Source organism: Bufo bufo, chromosome 2, assembly GCF_905171765.1.
Source record: "Bufo bufo chromosome 2, aBufBuf1.1, whole genome shotgun sequence".
Classification (NCBI taxonomy): domain Eukaryota; kingdom Metazoa; phylum Chordata; class Amphibia; order Anura; family Bufonidae; genus Bufo; species Bufo bufo.
This window is the reverse complement of record NC_053390.1, coordinates 573,087,797-573,109,315: the sequence shown is the minus strand read 5'-3', so window position 1 is coordinate 573,109,315 and position 21,519 is coordinate 573,087,797. Positions and strand designations below refer to the sequence as shown.

General features: G+C 42.2%; 1 protein-coding gene across 1 annotated transcript in view; it reads left to right on the top strand.

Moving 5' to 3' along the window:
• The window catches only part of DAPP1 (dual adaptor of phosphotyrosine and 3-phosphoinositides 1), a 162,938-nt gene that overhangs the window by 62,308 nt on the left and 79,111 nt on the right, over window positions 1–21,519 (top strand). Inside the window, exon 2 of the mRNA XM_040418187.1 lies at window positions 20,835–20,957. Coding sequence (XP_040274121.1) covers window positions 20,835–20,957 — 123 coding nt within the window. The remainder of the gene's footprint in view (window positions 1–20,834; window positions 20,958–21,519) is intronic.

Genomic DNA, 21,519 nt, shown 5'->3' with positions numbered 1-21,519 from the left:
TAAACTGCACCAAAACGTGATTAAAATTATGTGAAACCACTTTTAGATCCTGAGCTAACTTCTCCTGATCCTCCAGGTGTGTCATTAAACATTCATTTTGCCAAGCCCTCTGTCCCGGGGACCAAATATCACCAAATCATGCTGTAATTAAGCTTTTATAAAGTTGAGAAATCTTCATCCTTTGTCCCAAGTTCTCTATCAATTCATTAAATTGTGTACAGGTGTGAATTTCAAGCTTGTTTTTTTCTTTAATACTTAAAAGTGCCGATCTTAGCTGTAAATACCGAAACCATGATAATTTCTGTGATTTTTGTCTTTGTGATAATACCGTGAATGAAACAATATCCCCACTTCCTACTACCTGTGTCACATATAAAATATTACCTTTTTGCCAATATAAATCTCTACTTAATTTAACTAAAGTTTGCAAGTGCTTGTTGTACCACAACGGAGTACATCCAATTGAACCTTTCACTACACACCAAAGTCTAATCGAATACCATGACTTCATAAACAAATTCCTGGCGGATTTAAATTCTCTGTCGGAGTCTGTCAATTAATCAGACTCCAATAGCATAATAAAATTGTCAAATGGAGATCTATTCACTAAATACTTGCAGAGTGGGGTATCAATCCACTCACGGAGAAAACAGAACTGCGCGGCTAAAAAATAACCCCTGAAGTAAGGGAGATTAACTCCTCCTCTCTCCAAGGGCTTATACCAATAGTCTAATTTAAGTCTTACGTGTTTCCGCCCCCAAAGTAAGTCCCTAATAATTCTTTCTATTAATTTAAAAAATCTATCCCCAATCCAAACTGGAGAATTCTTGAAGACATACAATAACTGGGGGAGAATCATCATCTTAATTAGAGATACTTTATCAGCTTTCGATAGAGATAGCCAAAGCCATGTTGTTATTTTTGACCTTAGCTTATTTATCAGTGGAATCAAGTTAAGCGGGATGACATCTTCCACCCTAGGAAAGATTATAATACCTAAATACTCAAAAGAGTCATAAATTTTCAGAGTGTTCATAGGGGCCTCGTTACGGAGTTAAAGGTTATCTAAGGACATGATCCTATTATCCAAAGGCATGAGGGTAGTTTTTTTCCAGTTTACATCCAGACCTGAGACCTCTCCAAATTGATGTATCGTTTGAATGATGTTCAGCAAAGTGGATTGTGTCTGTTGAACATAAAATAAAATATCGTCTGCATAAAGAGAGATTCGGTCTTCGATTCCTAGTACCCCAAACCCCAGAATCCTAGGGTCCTATCTAACTCTAGCGGCCAAGGGCTCAATATAGATATCAAATAAAAGCGGAGAAAGTGGACATCCCTGGCGAGTGCCTCTAGTCATAGGAAAACTTCTTGTAAGATAACCATTTATATTTAATCTTGCGGTAGGAGTTCTATACAGAAGTTTTATCTTTTGGGGGGTTTTTTTGTTTGTTTTTTCTCTCTCCCTTTTTTTCCTTCCTCCCCTCTCAGTGAAGCTTTTATATCTCTTTTTTTTTTTTGTGCAAAATTTCAATAAGGGGGGTTAATAATTCCTTGACAATACTGTGGATTAAGGGGAATAAGGATTAGAGACTTAAACTGTCACAAGGGGATAGGTGAAATCAAATAAGGTTAGGTGAGGCCGGGAAATAAACACAAAACACGAGGGAGAGAGGGAGAACAAGGAATCCAAGCCAGGGGGACAACTAGGATAGATCTCACCAGTCCGGAGTCTTCTCAGGGTCTTCCAATCTGGTTCAACCCCCAGCACATGTCCAGGAGAGCCTTGCAGGACAACCACAGAGGGAGGGAAGGGAAATCAGAGGGTCAGAGGAGAACTCGGCCCACCGGTACCGCAATCAAAAGAGACCGAGGTTTGACTAAAGAAACAGACGGGACCTGCGCCACTGCGGGGGAGCAGCACGAGGAGTCCAGAAAACTTCAGGGTCTTCGCAAGGAGGCAGCAGGGCAGACAAAGCAAACATCAGCTTGACAGACGTAGAGGAAATGAGGGCGCAGCAGCCAGAACGGCTGCACTTTCACCTTCCAAACACAGGGACGAGCAAACAGTCCTTCAGTCACGATGTCCCGATGCGATCACACAACGGAAAGCACAGGAAGGGAATCAGAGTCACCAGGACCGCCGTCCATCACGGAGTCAGCCACACACCATGGAGATAAGCATTGAGGGAGGAGGGAGAGCGCAAAGCTACAATCACGTCATCACGTCCTCACGTTATTCTGCAAGTTGATCCAGAGGAAGAAAAAAATCCCTGTGAGGTAGAAGCCAACTTTCTTCACTTTAGGCGAAAAAATTCCTTCCCGACTCCAATCAGGCAATCAGATAACAGCCTGGATCAATGATTCATCTCTAGTAGCTATAGCCTGTAAAATTATTACACTCCAGAAATACATCCAGGCCTCTCTTGAATTCCTTTATTGTACTCACCATCACCACCTCCTCAGGCAGAGAGTTCCATAGTCTCACTGCTCTTACCGTAAAGAATCCTTTTCTATGTTTGTGTACAAACCTTCTTTCCTCCAGACGCAGAGGATGTCCCCTTGTCACAGTCACAGTCCTGGGGATAAATAGACGATGGGATAGATCTCTGTACTGAACCCTGATGTATTTATACATAGTTATTAGATCTCCCCTCAGTCGTCTTTTTCTAAAGGGAATAACCCTAATTTTGATAATCTTTCAGGGTACTGTAGTCCCCCCATTCCAGTTATTACTTTAGTTGCCCTTCTCTGAACCCTCTCCAGCTCTGCTATGTCTGCCTTGTTTACAGGAGCCCATAACTGTACACAGTACTCCATGTATGGTCTGACTAGTGATCTGTAAAGTGGTAGGACTATGTTCTCATCACGGGCATCTATGCCCCTTTTGATGCAACCCATTATCTTATTGGCCTTGGCAGCAGCTGCCTGACACTGGTTTTTGCAGCTTAGTTTGCTGTTCACTAAAATTCCTAGGTCCTTTTCCATGTCAGTGTTACCCAGTGTTTTACCATTTAGTATGTACGTGTGACTTGCATTATTCCTTCCCATGTGCATAACTTTACATTTGTCAGTGTTAAACCTCATCTGCCACTTATCTGCCCAAGCCTCCAATCTATGCAGATCCCTCTGTAGCAGTATACTGTCCTCTTCAGTGTAAATTACTTTACACAGTTTAGTGTCATCTGCAAAAATTTATATTTTACTGTGCAAGCCTTCTACAAGATCATTAATAACTATATTGAAGAGAATAGGGTCCAATACTGACCCCTGAGGTACTCCACTAGTAACAGTGACCCAATCTGAGTATGTACCGTTAATAACCACCCTCTCTTTTCTATCCCTTAGCCAGTTACTTATCCAAATACAGACATTTTCTACCAGTCCAAGCATTCTCATTTTATATACTAACCTTTTATGTGGTAGTGTCAAATGCTTTGGAGAAGTCCAGATATACGACATCCATTGATTCGCCGCGGTCAAGTCTAGAACTTAACTCCTCACAGAAACTGATTAAATTAGTTTGACATGAGCGATCCCTCATTAAGCCATGCTGATATGGCGTTATTAACTTATTTTCATTGAGATACTCCAGGATAGCATCTCTTAGAAAACCTTCAGTTTACCCACGACAGATGTTAAATTTACCAGTTTCCGGGCTCTGTTTTTGACCCATTTTGGAATATTGGCACCACATTTGCTAAGTGTCAATCCTGAGTCCTTAAATATAAGAAATAGGGATCTGTCTATGACATTGCTCAAAATAATGGATCCATTTATTTATTTATTTTCTTTTCTTCTGATGGATCAGCAGAATGGAATGCACAATGGTGATATGAATGCACCTTAGATGTACCATATGTTGGCTGAACCCAATTATTTTTGTGGTGGAGATGGTGGAGAGAAGCGTGGTGGATTTCAACTTTCCTGATCCTATAGTACTTCTGAACATAAGTCAGAGGTGGTTTGGAACTGGCTTTCTGCCCCTCACAATCATGCTCCATCTAACTGATGCATTGGTGTCAGTGGCGTGCCTAGGGTGTTTGGTACCCACCCCAATACTTGACCATATACCTCTTACATCCAGGGACATCTCCTGTCATGTAGACCTTCTCTTTCCTCTTCTCCTCCGTTCGACCTCCATGACAAATTCTTTTCAGCCACATCTCGTCTCTACAGAGTTTGTAACACAGACACATTAGATTTCTCAATTTTTCCATCAACCTCCCCATCCTGGTGTCCCCACACTGTCATTCTGCTGCCACCCCCAATACTGTGCCTGTGGTGCTCACCAATGTCCCAGGTACTATACTGCTGAGAAAATAGTGACCCCAGTAAACATAATTGGGGTCATTTATCAAACTGGTGTAAAGTAGAACTGGATTTCCAAAAGAGCTGTCAAAAATGAATGGTGGAATCTGATTGGCTGCTATGGGCAACTAAGCCAGTTCTACTTTACACCAGTTTGATAAATTACCCTAAATGTCCCTATAGTGTCTACAGCAGCTATAATGTCCCCTAGAGTGCCCCCAGTAATAATAACACCCTATATTGTGCTCCAGGCAATAATCCCTGTATAGTGTCCCCAAAAATAATAGAATTTCCCCTACAGTGCCTCCCTAATAGCAACGCTCCCCACATAGTAATTTCCCCCACACTGCCCCCCCACAGTAATTTCCCACACACTACCCCCATATAGTAGTTTTCCCCCACACAGTAATTTCCCCCACACTTCCCCCACACAGTAGTTTCCCCCACACTGCCCCACCACAGTAATTTCCCCCACACTGCCCCCCACACAGTAGTTTCCCCCACATTGCCCCATATAGTAATTTGCCCCCACATAGTAATTCCTCCCATAATAATTTGCCCCCACATAGTAATCCCTCCCATAATAATTTGCCCCCACACAGTAATCCCACCATAATATTTTCCCCCACATAGTAATTTGCCCTCATACTGCAATTTCCTCCAATGTACTGTCTCTTCACATGTCCTCCTGTGTGTCCCCCCATGTCCCCCAAAGTTTACACATAAAATAAATTAAATAAATAAATAAAAGCTAAATACTCACCTATGTCCAGGCGCGCAATGGCAGGTGCGCACACTTCACTGTGCTGCGTCCCGGTAAAGGCCCCCCCCCCCCTCAGGCACGCTACTGGTGTGCATATTCCCTTCCAGTAGTTTTGGAATATGACAACTATGGGGGTCATTTATTAAGATAGGCGTTTTAGACGCCGTTCTTAATAACCCTGTGCGCTGGTGGTGGATCCACAGAAGTTATGAAGAGGTGCATCCACCGCCGCGAACTTTGTCGCTTCCCGTCGAGTGTGCTGTGTATAGGGTTCCCACCCCTTTCTTACATTAGTAAATATAAATCACAGCAAAATTCTGTTTCTTTGAGTTTGTCTTTTATTACTCAGTTTTCTTGGTACATATAGTTGAACGGCAGTGTGTGAACGTTTTCGGCTCACAGGCCTTCATCAGACACTGTGCCGCAGTTGGGATGTAGGGGTCAAAAGTTCCTATGTAAGGATTCAACACCTAAATATCAGGGCACTATTCAGTGCTAAAGAGTACTGAATAGTGCCCTGATATTTAGGTGTTGCATCCTTACATAGGAACTTTTAACCCCTACATCCCAACTGCGGCACAGTGTCTGATGAAGGCCTGTGAGCCGAAAACGTTCACACACTGCCGTTCAACTATATGTACCAAGAAAACTGAGTAATAAAAGACAAACTCAAAGAAACAGAATTTTGCTGTGATTTATATTTACTAATGCTTCTAAATGTACGCCAGCTTCCTTGATAGCTTAAATTTAGATCGCTTTTTATGCCTAAAACAGGTGTAGAAAATGATAAATGAGACGGGCCTACCAGCCCTTGCCTGCCCACACCACACCCCTTTTCTTAGACCTGGCATAAGCGGAGAGAAGTCGCAGATTGCGGTACAAATAACCTTTGCGCTGCAATCTGTGCCACAAATACACCAAAAAGAAGTGAATTTCTGTTAGTAAATGACCCGCTATATGTTCTATCTCCATAGTGAAGGAATTCAAAGAATACTTTTGTTCTTTAAACTGGAGTTATACTTTCAGGGTATGTCCACACAACATAAATGCTGCAGATTTACCAGTGCGTTTTACAGTACCAGTGAAGTGGGAAAAAAAATTCAAGAAATACCATTCACGCACTGCAAAAAAAAGGCATCATAAATTGACCTATGGCGCAGATTTTAAATTTGCAGCAAGCGAATGAATTCTGTGGATTTCTGCCACAAATTATATCCTTTGCAAAGCATAGAGTGAAAGTCACTCCAAATCCACCTGCAAAATCCAGGACAATACCACAGCGATACTGTTAAGTATTTAACTAGATCAGAAAACAAATAGCTGATAAGCTGGTTGCAAAATTAAATCAAGCAAAAAAAGTCAGGTGTTGAATGTCTGTCTATCTGTCAACACAGGCTAAACCTCATCCTAGATCTAGAACAAAGTGAGCAGCATACTACTTACAGCTTTGTGCACGATGTACAAGTAAGCCTCATCCAAATGAACGCGCTCAGCTGTGGAGGTCATGCCACCAGAAGGCTTCTCAGTATGTGTCCATCATCAGTGTTCTTCTGGTAGAGGTCATTCTCATGTGTTCAAGTTCCCATTAAGAATATGGGGTTAGATTCACCAAAACTGGTGTAAAGGAAAGAATTAATGGGTTGGCATTAATAGAGGGCAATGGAGAGTACAGTGGTTGGCAGTAAGTAGGGAAACTGTAGTTGGGATCACTGTTGCTATCACCAATAAAAAAAAAAAAAGGGTGGCACTAAAATAAGGCTTGTGGTTGGCACTAAGGGGTCAGTTATTAAGACCGGTGATTTATACGCCAGTCTTAATACCCCAGTGCTGGCGGCAGATGTGCCTAAGTTATGTAGAGGAGCGGGCCTCAACATAACTTTGGCACTTGATGCCACTGGCCCTGCAACATGGTTTAAACTATGCCAGTTCCCTTGCTGGCGTAGTTCAAGACCATTTTCCACTACATAAAGTGGAGTAGAAAATGGTAAATGAGAAGGGCCATCCGGCCTGCCTTTGTTCCTGCCCACACCACGCCCCCTTTTTCCGCCACCTCGGAAAAGGCACAGATTTTGGCACAAAACCCTTTTGCGATAAAATCTGCGCCTAAAATACACCAAAAAGTGGCATATTTTTCATCATAAATGACCCCCTGAGTCTGTGTCACTGCTATGAGGGCACTGTGGCTGTCACTATTGTATTTTACGTAACTTAAAGAGGTTGTCCCAAGATTTAAACCCTATCCGCAGGATACGTGAAGTGTCTGATCACTCGAATCCCCAATCACTAATATGAGGGTCCTGTGTCCCACTGTATGAATAGGGCGGCTGTCGAGGATGTGTGCTGTTGCTCTGCTCTTCTGTATGGGGCTGCTGAATGAAAGCCTTGTTATCATGATTGATAGGGGTCCGACAAATCCCCTGTAGATAGGTGATATTTTAAATCTTGGGATAACCCCTTTAACCCTTTCCAATCACAGCGTAGATCTCAGAGCCAGGGAGGTTTTTTCTCTCCCTGGCTCTGAGCTCTGCGCTGTGATTGGACAGCGCTGCTGTCAGGGAGAAGGAGAGGCACTGGCGTCTCCTACTTGCACCGAATGTTGAGAAATTACCGGTGGCCCCAGCGGACGAACGGAGCGGCGCGGCGCCCAGGAATAATAGTAAGTGCACTTAGATCCCTGGGCGCCGCTCTATGCAGCCTGCTACTAAGTTCATATTCTTTGGACCCATGAAAGGTCCTCTTTAAGGGCAAAATTGACCAGAGAACAAATTCCTGTGTCATAGAGCTATAACATAATAGAGCAGATTTACTAATCCTGTCTAAAATGTAGACAGTGTAAACTTAGATAGGCAGTCTGCCTTTTGGTTGGCTTACTTTGCGACAGAATTTTCACACAAAATAACGCGATTAAAGGGTTATTATGTAATAATATAAAAAACCCACACATATATATATACTAGCTGAAGGACCCAGCTTCGCTCTGGTATATTTAATCTATTTCATTTAATGTTTGTGTGTGTCGTTAAAAGATATCGACACTATCCACTATAACAGTGACATCTACAGCACCCCACCCCCTTAACAGTGATCTCCACAGCCCCCACCCCTTAACACTGACCCCCCCCCCCCCCATTGCAGTGCTCCATCCCTTAAAATGGTACCTCCACAGCAGCCGACCCCCTTAACTTTGACCTTTACAGCAGCCTGCCCCTTTAACAGTGAGTTTCACAGCACACCACCCCCTTGACAGTGTTATCGCAATTCATGCGATTCTCATCTTTTTTGTGTGGTGCCAAATCAATTAGAAGTATAAGTATATACAGTCAGGTCCATAAATATTGGGACATCGACACAATTCTAACATTTTTGGCTCTATACACCACCACAATGGATTTGAAATGAAACGAACAAGATGTGCTTTAACTGCAGACTGTCAGCTTTAATTTGAGGGTATTTACATCCAAATTAGGTGAACGGTGTAGGACTTACAACAGTTAGCATATGTGCCTCCCACTTGTTAAGGAACCAAAAGTAATGGGACAGAATAATATTTATAAATCAAACTTTCACTTTTTAATACTTGGTTGCAAATCCTTTGCAGTCAATTACAGCCTGAAGTCATAGACATCACCAGACGCTGGGCTTCATCCCTGGTGATGCTCTGCCAGGCCTCTACTGCAACTGTCTTCAGTTCCTGCTTGTTCTTGGGGCATTTTCCCTTCAGTTTTGTCTTCAGCAAGTGTAATGCATGCTCAATCGGATTCAGGTCAGGTGATTGACTTGGCCATTGCATAACATTCCACTTCTTTCCCTTAAAGAACTCTTTGGTTGCTTTTGCAGTATGCTTTGGGTCATTGTCCATCTGCACTGTAAAGCGCCGTCCAATGAGTTCTGAAGCATTTGGCTGAATATGAGCAGATAATATTGCGCAAAACACTTCAGAATTCATCCTGCTGCCTTTGTCAGCAGTCACATCATCAATAAATACAATAGAACCAGTTCCATTGGCAGCCATACATGCCCACACCATGACACTACCACCACCATGCTTCACTGATGAGGTGGTATGCTTAGGATCATGAGCAGTTCCTTTCCTTCTCCATACTCTTCTCTTCCCATCACTCTGGTACAAGTTGATCTTGGTCTCATCTGTCCATAGGATGTTGTTCCAGAACTGTGAAGGCTTTTTAGATGTCGTTTGGCAAGCTCTAATCTGGCCTTCCTGTTTTTGAGGCTCACCAATGGTTTACATCTTGTGGTGAACCCTCTGTATTCATTCTGGTGAAGTCTTCTCTTGATTGTTGACTTTGACACACATAAACCTACCTCTTGGAGAGTGTTCTTGATCTGGCCAACTGTTGTGAAGGGTGTTTTCTTCACCAGGGAAAGAATTCTTTGGTCATCCACCACAGTTGTTTTCCGTGGTCTTCCGGGTCTTTTGGTGTTGCGGAGCTTACTGATGCATTCCTTCTTTTCAAGAATGTTCCAAACAGTTGTTTTGGCCACACCTAATGTTTTTGCTATCTCTCTGATGAGTTTGTTTTGTTTTTTTCAGCCTAATGATAGCTTGCTTCACTGATGGTGACAGCTCTTTGGATCTCATCTTGAGAGTTGACCACAACAGATTCCAAATGCAAATAGCACACTTGAAATGAACACTGGACCTTTAATCTGCTCATTGTATTTGGGGCAATGAGGGAATAGCACACACCTGGCCATGGAACAGCTGAGAAGCCAATTGTCCCATTACTTTTGGTTCCTTAACAAGTGGGAGGCACATATGCAAACTGTTGTAATTCCTATACCGTTCACCTGATTTGGATGTAAATACGATCAAATTAAAGCTGGCAGTCTGCAGTTAAAGCACGTCTTATTTGTTTCATTTCAAATCCATTGTGGTGGTGTATAGAGCCAAAAATTTTATAATAGTGTCGATGTCCCAATATTTATGGACCTGACTGTATGTACCATACTACTTTCATAATGAGACCAGACACACAAGTTGCTTTCATGAAAGAATCTTCTCATCCCCCTGAGCAAGAGCTTTATTCAAGTTACATTCACTTAAATAGCAGACATGACATCACAAAAGGGGTGTTCCTTAAGAAAAGACTATTGGCTCTAAAAACAAAAAGGGAGTAGTTTAACAATTTTATCCCTGAGTTTCATTGGCACATTAAAAAATGGCAACGTAACTCCCCCTCCCCCAGTGACCTTAAGACAAAGAAATGCACATGAGGCTCACACATCAGGTTTGCTGCCATTTTGTGGACAGAAAAGAGTAATACAGTACATATATATAGAGAAATAAAACCTATCTCTCACAAATCCCTCCTTTTGCAGGAAATAGACCAAAGGTGAACAGGCAAAGTGAGGTCCTCTCCCAACGCCCTTAACAGCAAAGACCTGGACTTTTCTTATTGCTTCACCAGGTCCCCTCAACTCCCTTTCAGGTTTTCCTTCACCTTGTCCTATTAACAACCATCAACAAGGTTTTATTCGGGGCAGCATGGTGGCTTAGTGGTTAGCACTGCTGCCTTACAGCGCTGAGGTCCTAGTTTCGAATCCGACCAACATCTGCATGGAGTTTGTATATTCTCCCTGTATTTACGTGGGTTTCATCCAGGTACTCCGGTTTCCTCCCACACTCCAAAGACATACTGATAGGGACCTTAGATTGTGAGCCCCATTGGTGACAGCTGGATGCTAATGTCTGTAAAGCGTTGTGCTATATAAGTGCATAAAATAAATAAATTTACTTCAGGATAGAATAATCTTTGTCTTTGACAGGGGCACAGAACATATACATAGTGTGGGCATGGATGTATTAAAGGGAATCTGTCACCTAGTTTTACCTTATAGAGCTGCGGACATGCACGGATAGATCTCCGCTAGCATGTCCGCAATATACCTGTCCCATAGCTCTGTGTGGTTTTATTTCGTTAAAAAAAATGAATTGTGACGATAACGTACACTACACACAGGGGGGAGGATAGTGACCACTGCGCTCCACCCTCACCCCTGGCCCTGCCTACTTGCCTTGCAAGTCCTAATGACAGGGGACAACTAGACGGCAGTCCCTAACTTAGGATACGTGCTGGGAAGACAGACAAGACAAATAACGGAACGTGAACGGACCGGGTCAATACCTAGAGAGCTACGCAGTACTAAGGAATGAGCAGAGAATAGTCAGGAAAAGCCGAGGTCAAATACCAGGAGAGAAACGAAGTACAATAGGAGACCGCAAAGAATCGTCAGGTGGAAGCCGGGGTCAGGATACCAGGAGAGATGCGCAGTACAGGAGGAGCAGGCAGAGAATCGTCAGGGAACACAGGATCAGGTAAGTATGCAGGAACTAAACAATCACCAGATACCTAAAATTAACAGGCAACCTGTGGCAGCAGGCTGCCTGTATTTATAGTGGGGAGTGAGGCTCATGTGACGTGGCTCGGCGCTCAAGGCAGACCTAGGAGCAGGGAGCCTCCCAGCTAGCAAAGCTGCCCTGGGAACAAGATCAAACACAGATCCTCGCTCCCGAAGCTAAGCAGCAGGTCTGCGGCTGATGGGAGACCGAGTGCGCCTTCGACACCCCGTTACATGAATTTATAGATATGTAAATTAGCCAAGTAAGGTGCCCGAGGCGTGGTTACTTACGGTTAATGAGCCCAGCCACGCCCCCTGTGAAGGAGCTCAGCACCGCCTGCATCCAGGAATCTCCTCCTTGCTCACAAAGTTACAGTGCCATAATCTCACGATGCTAGCGCTAGCACATGCGCAGTTCGTTCACTGAGGCTGATACCAGCAAAGGAAATGAACACTTTGCCGGCACTGTGCATGCACTAGCTCGCGCATCGTGACATTACGGACCTACGGTACTGTAACTTTGTGAGCAAGGAGGAGATTCCTGGATGCAGGCGGTGCTGGGCTCTTTCACAAGGGGCGTGGCTGGGCTCCTTAACCGTAAGTAACCACGCCTTGGGCACCTTACTTGGCTAATTTACATATCTATAAAATCATTTTTTAAATGAAATAAAACCACACAGAGCTATGGGACAGGTATTGCGGACATGCTACCGGAGATCTATCTGTGCATGTCCGCAGCTCTATAGGGTAAAACTAGGTAACAGATTCCCTTTAAACATTTTTAAAAACAATTTTCCTAAAACAGAGAACTATATAACAGCCTGTTAAAGCCAAATTCTAAAAACACTGTAGTCACTGAACCAGTTCCCAAAACATTGTTCTGGCCATTATGTGATGATAATGTCCATCAGTGTCTTCAGATCCTTGGTGATCCTTCCATCAGGTGCAGTGTTGTCCGGAATGTAGATGCAACAGGAACTTCCAACGATCTTGTTGACCCCTCCTTTTTCTGCTGTGTCAAGGACCAGTCGGTTCTGTAGAGTCATCACCAAAAAAAAGCCCAGTTGTTCCACCATTCCCTTTGCAGCATCACAGGTGTAATTCACAAATTTCTGTTGATTACAATAGAGATGTTAATCCAATCTACATTTTTTTATTACTACTAATCGTGGGAATTAATGACTCAAATCCTGCAGCTATCTGACTTTTAGCTTTAAATACGTCAGAAACTCTTCTACAGACTCCTATGGCATCCATGTATACATGTGATTTCAAAGGATGTAGGGAGTGACCTCCTTAGCCGTGACCGGACATTGTGTTGCTTACTGATTTGATCTCACTCAGGAGGTGAGAATAGAACAAATAGCATCAGTACTTGATCAGAACTTGATCAGGGTACATTGGCCACTTCATTCCACCTGCATCCTGGGTCGGAGTTTCAAATCTTCACACAATCACCAGATATCTGCGTTTTGATAATTTTGGTTGATAAACCAACTGTCAGAAACTATCAGAGTCACTACTTGTCTTATTCAGCTGAATTATGTAAGAACAATATCCTGGAGGGAAAACACCAAAGGGCTTTCCTGTATAAATCCTGTCTCTAAGGCCATATTTTAAAATTGGCCAAATATTTAATGCCAATTATAGATACGGATGTTGGAGCCCAGATGCAACTGAACTGTGAGGTTTTTCCCTTACCAACATTCTAAATTTGCCTAGGGGATCTTTGTCACTTACACATGCTCCTAAAACATATATCCCCGAATCCTGTTGGATAGGATTTCTAATGGACAGGAACTGAGGATTATACTCATTATGTTTACAACTGTTTGGTGGTGTTCCCTTCAGGACAGTCATCCTTTGCGACAAACCTTCACCTTTACTGACTCTAGAGGTAGTTTCCACTGGTTTATATTCCCAACACTTCAGACTAGTGTTCCATTCTGTTAATCTCCAATATCCGCAGTTGGTATGGTCATATCTAAGCACAATTACCATAGACTGGGTCAGTTCCAGTCACACAGATCTACTTATCAGACCAAAACAAGTGTCCTATCTGTCATCTGTCTTACAGTCCACTATACTGCAAAGGTCAACTTAGTTGTTCCCGACTCATCTTGATAATATAACACCGTTGGAATTTGATTTGACAGTGATTTCCCCCTTGTACAATATGAAACAAACAATACGACATGCAAAAACATTATGGCTCTTATAATCCTGCCACTTGATTGCAATATGACACATAGATCCAATCAGTCTCTTCTTCCAATTCGACAGCAGTGGCGGTGGTTATCAGGACTTGATGTAGATCCTCAAACCGTAGTTCACGTCTCTCGTTTTACCACTACCCAATCTCCTGATTGTGAAGAATGAATCGCTTCTATACAATCTCTATTCTAGAAAACAACTAAAACATGGAAATACACATTAGACAATCAATTTGTGCAACAGACAACATAATTTGGAAAAACTACTATGCTGCATCTGGAGCTGTTGGGGAAAAAGAGACATAAACTAGGGGCAAAGAGTACTTCATAAGGACTTAGGCCTATCTTCCGGTTAGGTGTGTACCAGATGGAGAAAAGCCCCAGGGGTAGGTACTCTCACCTCATTCAGTATCTTTTAGCTGTAGCCTTTACTACAGGCCAAATCTCCGAATATCCTGGAAAGAGATCAATACAGACACGGACATATTCACACTGTTCCATCTTTGTTCTGAATGTAGTCAATCCGCAGTCTCTGAAATGGGTAAGATGACCTTGGCATATGCCTTCCTGGAACTCCCATAGTTCTCCCATCATTATAACAGCATTCACCTTCAACTAACCTAGTGGCAGCATTGTTGAACCCAGGAGCCATCCACCACAGAACCCAATCACACCATCTCTCTCTTGATTTGTCCATGTTTTAAATCCATATTTTTTTAGGTAGAGTGCCCTTTGAAGGCAGAGTTTCTTAACAACCCTCCAGAGTCCATTCTTAATCATCACGTCTACCTTTATCCTTTGATGTTTCCTTTCAGCTTCTGTAGCCTGTATCTAATAAAGACAAACTTTTGGAAGTCCACTAGCCCTAAGCCATCCCGTATCACACAGATTTCCACAGATTAGACTTCAGGTAATAGTTTAGCCTTTACCTTCTCAGGCAGCATCAGGGCATCAAACATCTTTCATACACTCAGCCTTCATTATTGATGGGCTTACCCATGGATCAAACAAAATCTCTGCTTCATCAGATTAGACCAAAATAATGAGTGATACCGAAGGGATACCTGGATTAATATTGATGTTAGCAGTCGTACCCTCAGCCATCTTACAAACCTCAGCGAGTGTCTTCAGCTCTGTCTCCTGCACTAACATTGCTGGAGGGAGTGGTTCTTTCTTGACAACATTAGATTAAGTAGGAACAGCATATCCTGTCCAAGATGATCTATCTTCCAAGAACCTGAAATTATCTATCAAAAACTCAAAAATGTGGTTATTAATTGGAGACAGTCATGTGAATTTGAATTTTTATTTTTAGAGGTGGGAAGGCACTACTACTCCCTCCCCCCTCCAGAGGCAGCAGAGTAGTTGGATCTATATTTGGGCACCTTTAAGACGGTGAACAGTTGGTGAGAGGAGAAGGAACTGCATTGCTATCTACTCCTACACATGTAATACTACCCTTAGCCATGAGAGATCATGGAACATGTTTGCTATGAGGCAATGGAAGCAGATCCTAAGGATTGTATAGATAATAGGGATCCAGGATTGTTAATTCCCTATGGGTGTTGCACTTGAAGGGCTAAATATTTGTAGCTCCTCCCACAGGCGAGGAAGTGGGCAAGCACAGACAAAGTATTCCTTTCCTCTTCTAGTGGAGAGGACTAATAGGTAACCACGCCCACCTTAGGCCTTTGTTCAATTCAACTTCAACAAAATGGAGGGACAACATGGAGGGCTATAGGGTACTTCACTCAGGCCTAGCTAATACTAGGCCTGAGTGAAGTTCCCTCTAGCTAATACTAGACCTTTCCAGATGATCCTTAAGACCCTCCATAAAGGCAGCACTTTTCTCATGCATATCTAAGGTATGCTCAAAGCCCAAATCCACCCAACTTTCCTGGAGTCTAGAGAAAACTTTCTCCATACTCTCTACCCTGCCCTGATGCATATTCAGACAATGTGACAGGATAATCACCTACTTGCTTTCTCCCCCACCCACTGTTGAAGCTACAATCTTGAGAGAAAGAATCCCCAGCTCTACAGTAGACTAAACCTTCTAAATCTCACTAACAACATGAGAAAACTCTCCATATTTTAACTAATTCTCTGGGAATTCTCTGGGAATTCCATTCATCGGGTAAAATTGATGTTACTACTGGGGATACTGGGTGCAGCAGATTTCATACATCATAAAATGATGCTAGAAATCTCACATTTTCCTGTGACTGAAATCCACTCATATCTGAGTAAGGAATTAGAATGGGTGCAACCTTAGATTGACTGGATTGGTCAGGGATACTTCCAAGTGGCATCATAGTTATAATCTCTGCAGGCGCATTTTAAAATAGTGGAACATACAATTGGGAAAGGTTATTTGCAGACATCATTGAATCTAATCCAATACTGGGACCCATAACATGAATGGAGCCCTGTCTGGAAGAGCTATAGATAACACACATGTTAGTATCTTCACAGTCTGCAGATTCATTACCAATTACCAGCCCCCACCATAAGGGGGGGGATGAATTCCTGGGGGGCTTTACTAGAGCACAATAGGGGGATGAAAAGAAAAAAGCAGAATACATGATGGGAGGGGTACCCTCTGGAGGACCACATTCCAGAGAAAAAAAAGAAAAAACTGGAAACGTTATTGTGGCACTAAAAGACACAGAATAACCAGTGTGGGTTACAGCAGATTTTGAGAAAGGGGGATGGGATGCCACATGGTTACTTCTTTGTTCTCTATAGGATTCAAAATCCTCCATCTTGCAATAGAAATGTTGCTCATTTCATTTTTCCAACTCACTTCAACTTCTATCAATCACTTTCATTGACAATTTTCACCATAACTCAGCTTACACCAGCCTATTACCCTTTAATCAACTTTCCTTTTCCTTCAATACACTTATCCACAAACTTTCATTTAGTCTATCTCCTACTGCACTTTTCTTGATATGCAGCCTCTAGGGGGACCTCTTACACTATACTGCGTATTTCCGGATAAATCTGGATATCTCTGCTACACAGTATCACAAAATACTTTCATATTTCTAACTGAAACATTTACCTCTCTTTCTTGCATTTGCTGAGCCGCTGTTAATATCTCCTCATTATATCCTGTAACATTAGAATTGCCCTGTTTTTTTGTGGTTACACACAGATCAAACAATAACTGATTACTATCGAACCTACTAACTTAGAGCAGTTACACAAAGATCTAAAGATAACTAATCACTATTGAACCCACAAATTCCTTTGGTGAAGACCCCTAGTCCAATTCACCTCTGTAGGGATACAAAATCTTCCTAGATTCTTCCTAATCGGGGAACCACAAAAATATTTAACCTCGATTCTTCCTAACTGAGAAACCACAAAAATATTTAACCTAGATACTTCCTAAATGGGAAACCACAAAAAAACTAAAACAACCAAAAATTCTAACAAAAATTCATCCAATTAGGGGAACTCAAACCTATTATATCTATATTCTTCCGATTAGGGGAACTCAAAACTACATAATCTAGATTCTTCCGATTAGGGAATACAATCTCACTAGGATCCAATTCTACGTCACGGATATTAAGCTGTCTACCAATTTCCGCTTCTTTCCAGCACATACAACCACACAAAGAAGGAATATTCAAATGGGTTCTATTGTTCTAAAGGACAGATCAGCTATAATTTGAACCCTTCTATCGCAATAACACCAATTCAACTCTTGAGAATCTACTTGGGCAAAAGGCTCAGAGAAGGTATGTAAGAAATAAAGCTTTCTTACCTTGCTGCAGCTTGCAACCTCGTCTGATGGTTTTTGAATCAGAAGTTACGCAAGCTGTCTGCCCACCCAGGGACGCCAAAATGTTATTTCAATTCATGCAATTCTTATCTTCTTTGTGTGGTGCCAAATTAATTAGAAGTATGTACGTACCATACTACTTTCATAATGAGACCAGACACACCAGTTGGTTTCATGAAAGCATCTTCTACATACAGACAGTGCAATTGAACAATCGCTACAGTATTAGTCAGGCAGCCAAGTGGAGTTAAAAATCAGTCAGCTAGCATAGCAAGTAGCTGTGCATGAGAGTGTTTGCAGTGTGATTGACTCTGAGCGACAGTTAATCTGACAGCTATTGACATAGTGTCAGACAGTATCTACTACGATTCAAATTTATGTGGATGTCAGTGAATTAACTGATTCATAATCTCAGATCTGACAGTTATTGACATAGTGTCAGATAATATCAGTTACGACTTAGTTTTATATGCTTGTCAGTGAATAAACTGGCTCATAAGACAATACTGTATAGATCACTGCAGTGTGGGAGGAAAGGGTGCACATCTCTACCACCCCTAAGGCAGTCACTTCAACCATACACTGGAGTGGCAAACAGGGTTTTTAAACTTGTGTTTAGGCTCGCAGCCGTTTCAAGTTGTATCAATAAAAGTGACATTTTAACGTCACTTCAAACCTGGGTCAAGTTAGGTTATGAGCCCTTGAGGCTTTAATAAATAATGTAGTTAATGCACTTTTACCCAGGTCAATTCCTATTTGTTTAAAAATGAAAGCATCTTCTCATCCCTCTGAGCAAGAGCTTTATTAAAGTTAAATTCACTTAAATAGCAGACATGACATCACAAAAGGGGTGTTCCTTAAGAAAAGACTATTGGATCTAAAAACAAAATGGGAGTAGTTTAACAATTTTATCCGAGTATTATTGGCACATTCAAAAATGGCAACCTAACTCCGCCTCCCCCAGTTACCTGAAGACAAAGAAATGCACATGAGGCTCACACATCAGGTTTGCTGCCATCTTGTGGACAGAAAACAGTAATACAGTACATATATAGAGAGAAATAAAACCTCTCACAACAGTGACCTCCACAGGGGCCCGCCTCCTTAACATTGGCCTTTACAGCAATCTGCCCCTTAACACTGACCTCCATAGCGGACCATCCCTTTAACTGTGACCTCCACAGCAGTCTGCCTCTAGGGTGGCTAGAGGTCCAGTTTTAGGCCAGACAGTCCGGCTTTCAGACTCCCTGTCCTCCGTCTGGCATAGGGCCTGGATGGATACAGGGATGTCCTTTTGAACGGCTCACTCTCAGACAGCAGCACTGTGCTGTTTGAGCGTGAGCTGCAGGGAGAAAGTCACCCTCACTCCCACCCCTGCAGCTGACAGAAGTTAATTTTTTACTTTATTTTTTCAATCCCTATCGGCTGAGTGGGAGAGGGTGTGGCCTAATCGGATGGGGGCATGGCTTAGCGGGACCTAGAAGTTAATTTTTAACTTCATTTTTTCAATCCCTGTCAGCTGAGGAGTGGGAGGTAGCGTGGCCTAACCGAATCATGGGCTTGTTGTTTTGAACAGCTCACTCTTAGACAGCAGCACTGTGCTGTCTGAGTGTGAGCAGCAGGGAGTAAGTCATTAACCCTCCCACCTCTGCAGCTGACAGAAATTGATTTTTAACTTCATTTTTCAATCCCTGTCAGCTGAGGAGTGGGAGGGACGTGGCCTAACCGGGTCGGGGGCATTGCTTAGCTGGACCTAGAAGTTGATTTCTAACTTCATTTTTTCAATCCCTAACAGCTGAGGAGTGGGAGGGGGCATGGCCTAACCTGATCAGAGGCGTGGCTTAGCGGGACCTGGAGGCAGGGTTTTAACTCTATCTTTTGAGGGTGGCCTGAATGTCCACCCTACCTTGCCCCTGAACTGTGACCTCCACAGCACTCTGCTCCCTTAACAGTGTCATCCACAGCACCCTGCCCCTTTAAACCTGACCTGCAGAAGTGAAGAAAAATGGCAAGGTTGTTATGGAAACCTGGTGTAAAACTGTGTCTATGTGGAGATGAAGGACCTGCGAGCTTCTATTGACTGATAAGAGACATGTGACCGTGTGTATGGCAGTTAGAGACTTGCAACCTTCTATTGGCTAATGCAGGTCATTTTTTGGGAACATCTCAGGAATGGTACGTCCTAGAGAGCTGAGACCCGGTCTAAAACCTTCCCGGACACCTGATGTACCTGTGTGCCAAATTTGTGAAGATCGGTCCAGTCGTTCGGTCGCGCATAGAGAACAGACAGATGTCCAGACAGACAGACAGACATCCCGACAGACAGACGTCCAGACAGAAACTCATTTTTATATATATAAGAGATAAGGGATATAGATATATAGATATATATATAATTATTAATATTATTAATAATTATTATATTATTATATATATAATTATATTACAGTATATTTTCAAGCCAGCACCTGGATTTAAATACTATAGTAACTGCATGTAATTAAAAATCTAGTATAGCCAGTGAGTTATTCAATAAACTGTATCTTTATAGAGCCCCCCGCTGTTTGCTCTATTCCTTATTTCTCTGTAACATCACAGAGGTGGACACACATGCTGCGGATATACACCCCAGATTTCACCCTTCTCAATACAAGCCAATGCATTTACAAGCCAAATCCACACCAAAATTCGCAATAAATCCACAGCGGAATTTCTGCAGCTGAAACCGGGCAAAACCTACTACTTGTGGCCATACCATCAATCTGACCCTGCTTTATCCTCCCGCCATCCCTTGTCATAGCTTTCTATAGGCGGCATGTAACATGATACCCCAGTGAGCTGATAATGTCTTGATTCTCAAGATGGAATTTATCAGTGAAAGTGAAGGAGAAAAAGAAGCTTATAAGTGGAAAAAGAGGTATTTTTTTCTAATAAGATAATTACAAAGTTCTATTGATTTATATACCGTTTTTTTGTTCTTACATACAACAGGACAAACCCTGTAAATGTTTGGGTAAGCGTTCCACAATAAACTTCCATGTGCCTTCCTGACTACTTTATTTTTATGTTCTGTGTGTTAGGAAATAGAATTCTTTCCTATTTGACATATAATGTACAGGAAAACCTTATATGAACATTTTCTAACAATAGCATTTGCAATTATATGTTTTTATTTACCTAAAACTTGATGATTTTGCAGTGTTTCACAACCTGTCGACATGATTTCCTTTAACGCAGCAGCCCTTACTTCCTCTTTTGTGCAAAGTAACTATTTGCAGTCCTCACTTTGTCAGCTGTGTCCTGCCCTCAAGTAATGTACATACAATCATACAGACAATATTAAATTGTATAGTTTAGTGTTTTAATGACCCGTGTCATTTTGTTTTACCAGGTGGTTCCATGAAAATCTCTCCCGCCATGCAGCCGAAGCTCTCTTGCTTACAAATGGACAGGATGGAAGTTATCTCCTGAGGAAGAGTGACTCAAAAGCAAATGTGTACTCATTATCAGTGAGGTAAGTACAATAAGCTTGGTTTTAGGCTGACAATAGGTCCAAGTGGCTTCAACATGATTTTAGATGCTTTTTTCTGGCAACATTTTACTTTACTTTTACTTGAGCATACAGTGTGGTAAAGAAGGACAATTCAAGTATAGGTATTCAAGTTGTAAAGCTATGAAGATGTTAATCTTTGCAAACTAGTGTACATACAGTAGATATCCAAAGTGCTGTATATAGAGATACAAAGTGGTGAACATACTGTAGATATCCAGATTGATGTACTTGGATATATAAAGTGGTACAAATTTAAAGGGAGTCTATTAGCAGTTTCGACCACACCAAACTGCTGACAGCAGTGGGTAAGAGTTGGAGATAAAAGTACAAACTGGCGTTTTGTATGGTTTTTATTATCAGTAGGGACAATATGATCTTTTGTTCTGTCAGTGCACTTCTCCTGACATGTCCTTTTTATTAAGTCCCTGTTTTCCCCATGCAATACCAGTCCTGGAGCCAATAGTCCAACTGAGTGTTACCAGTTGGGGGGGAGGGGAGGTGTTTCTGCACAGTCAGCTTGAAA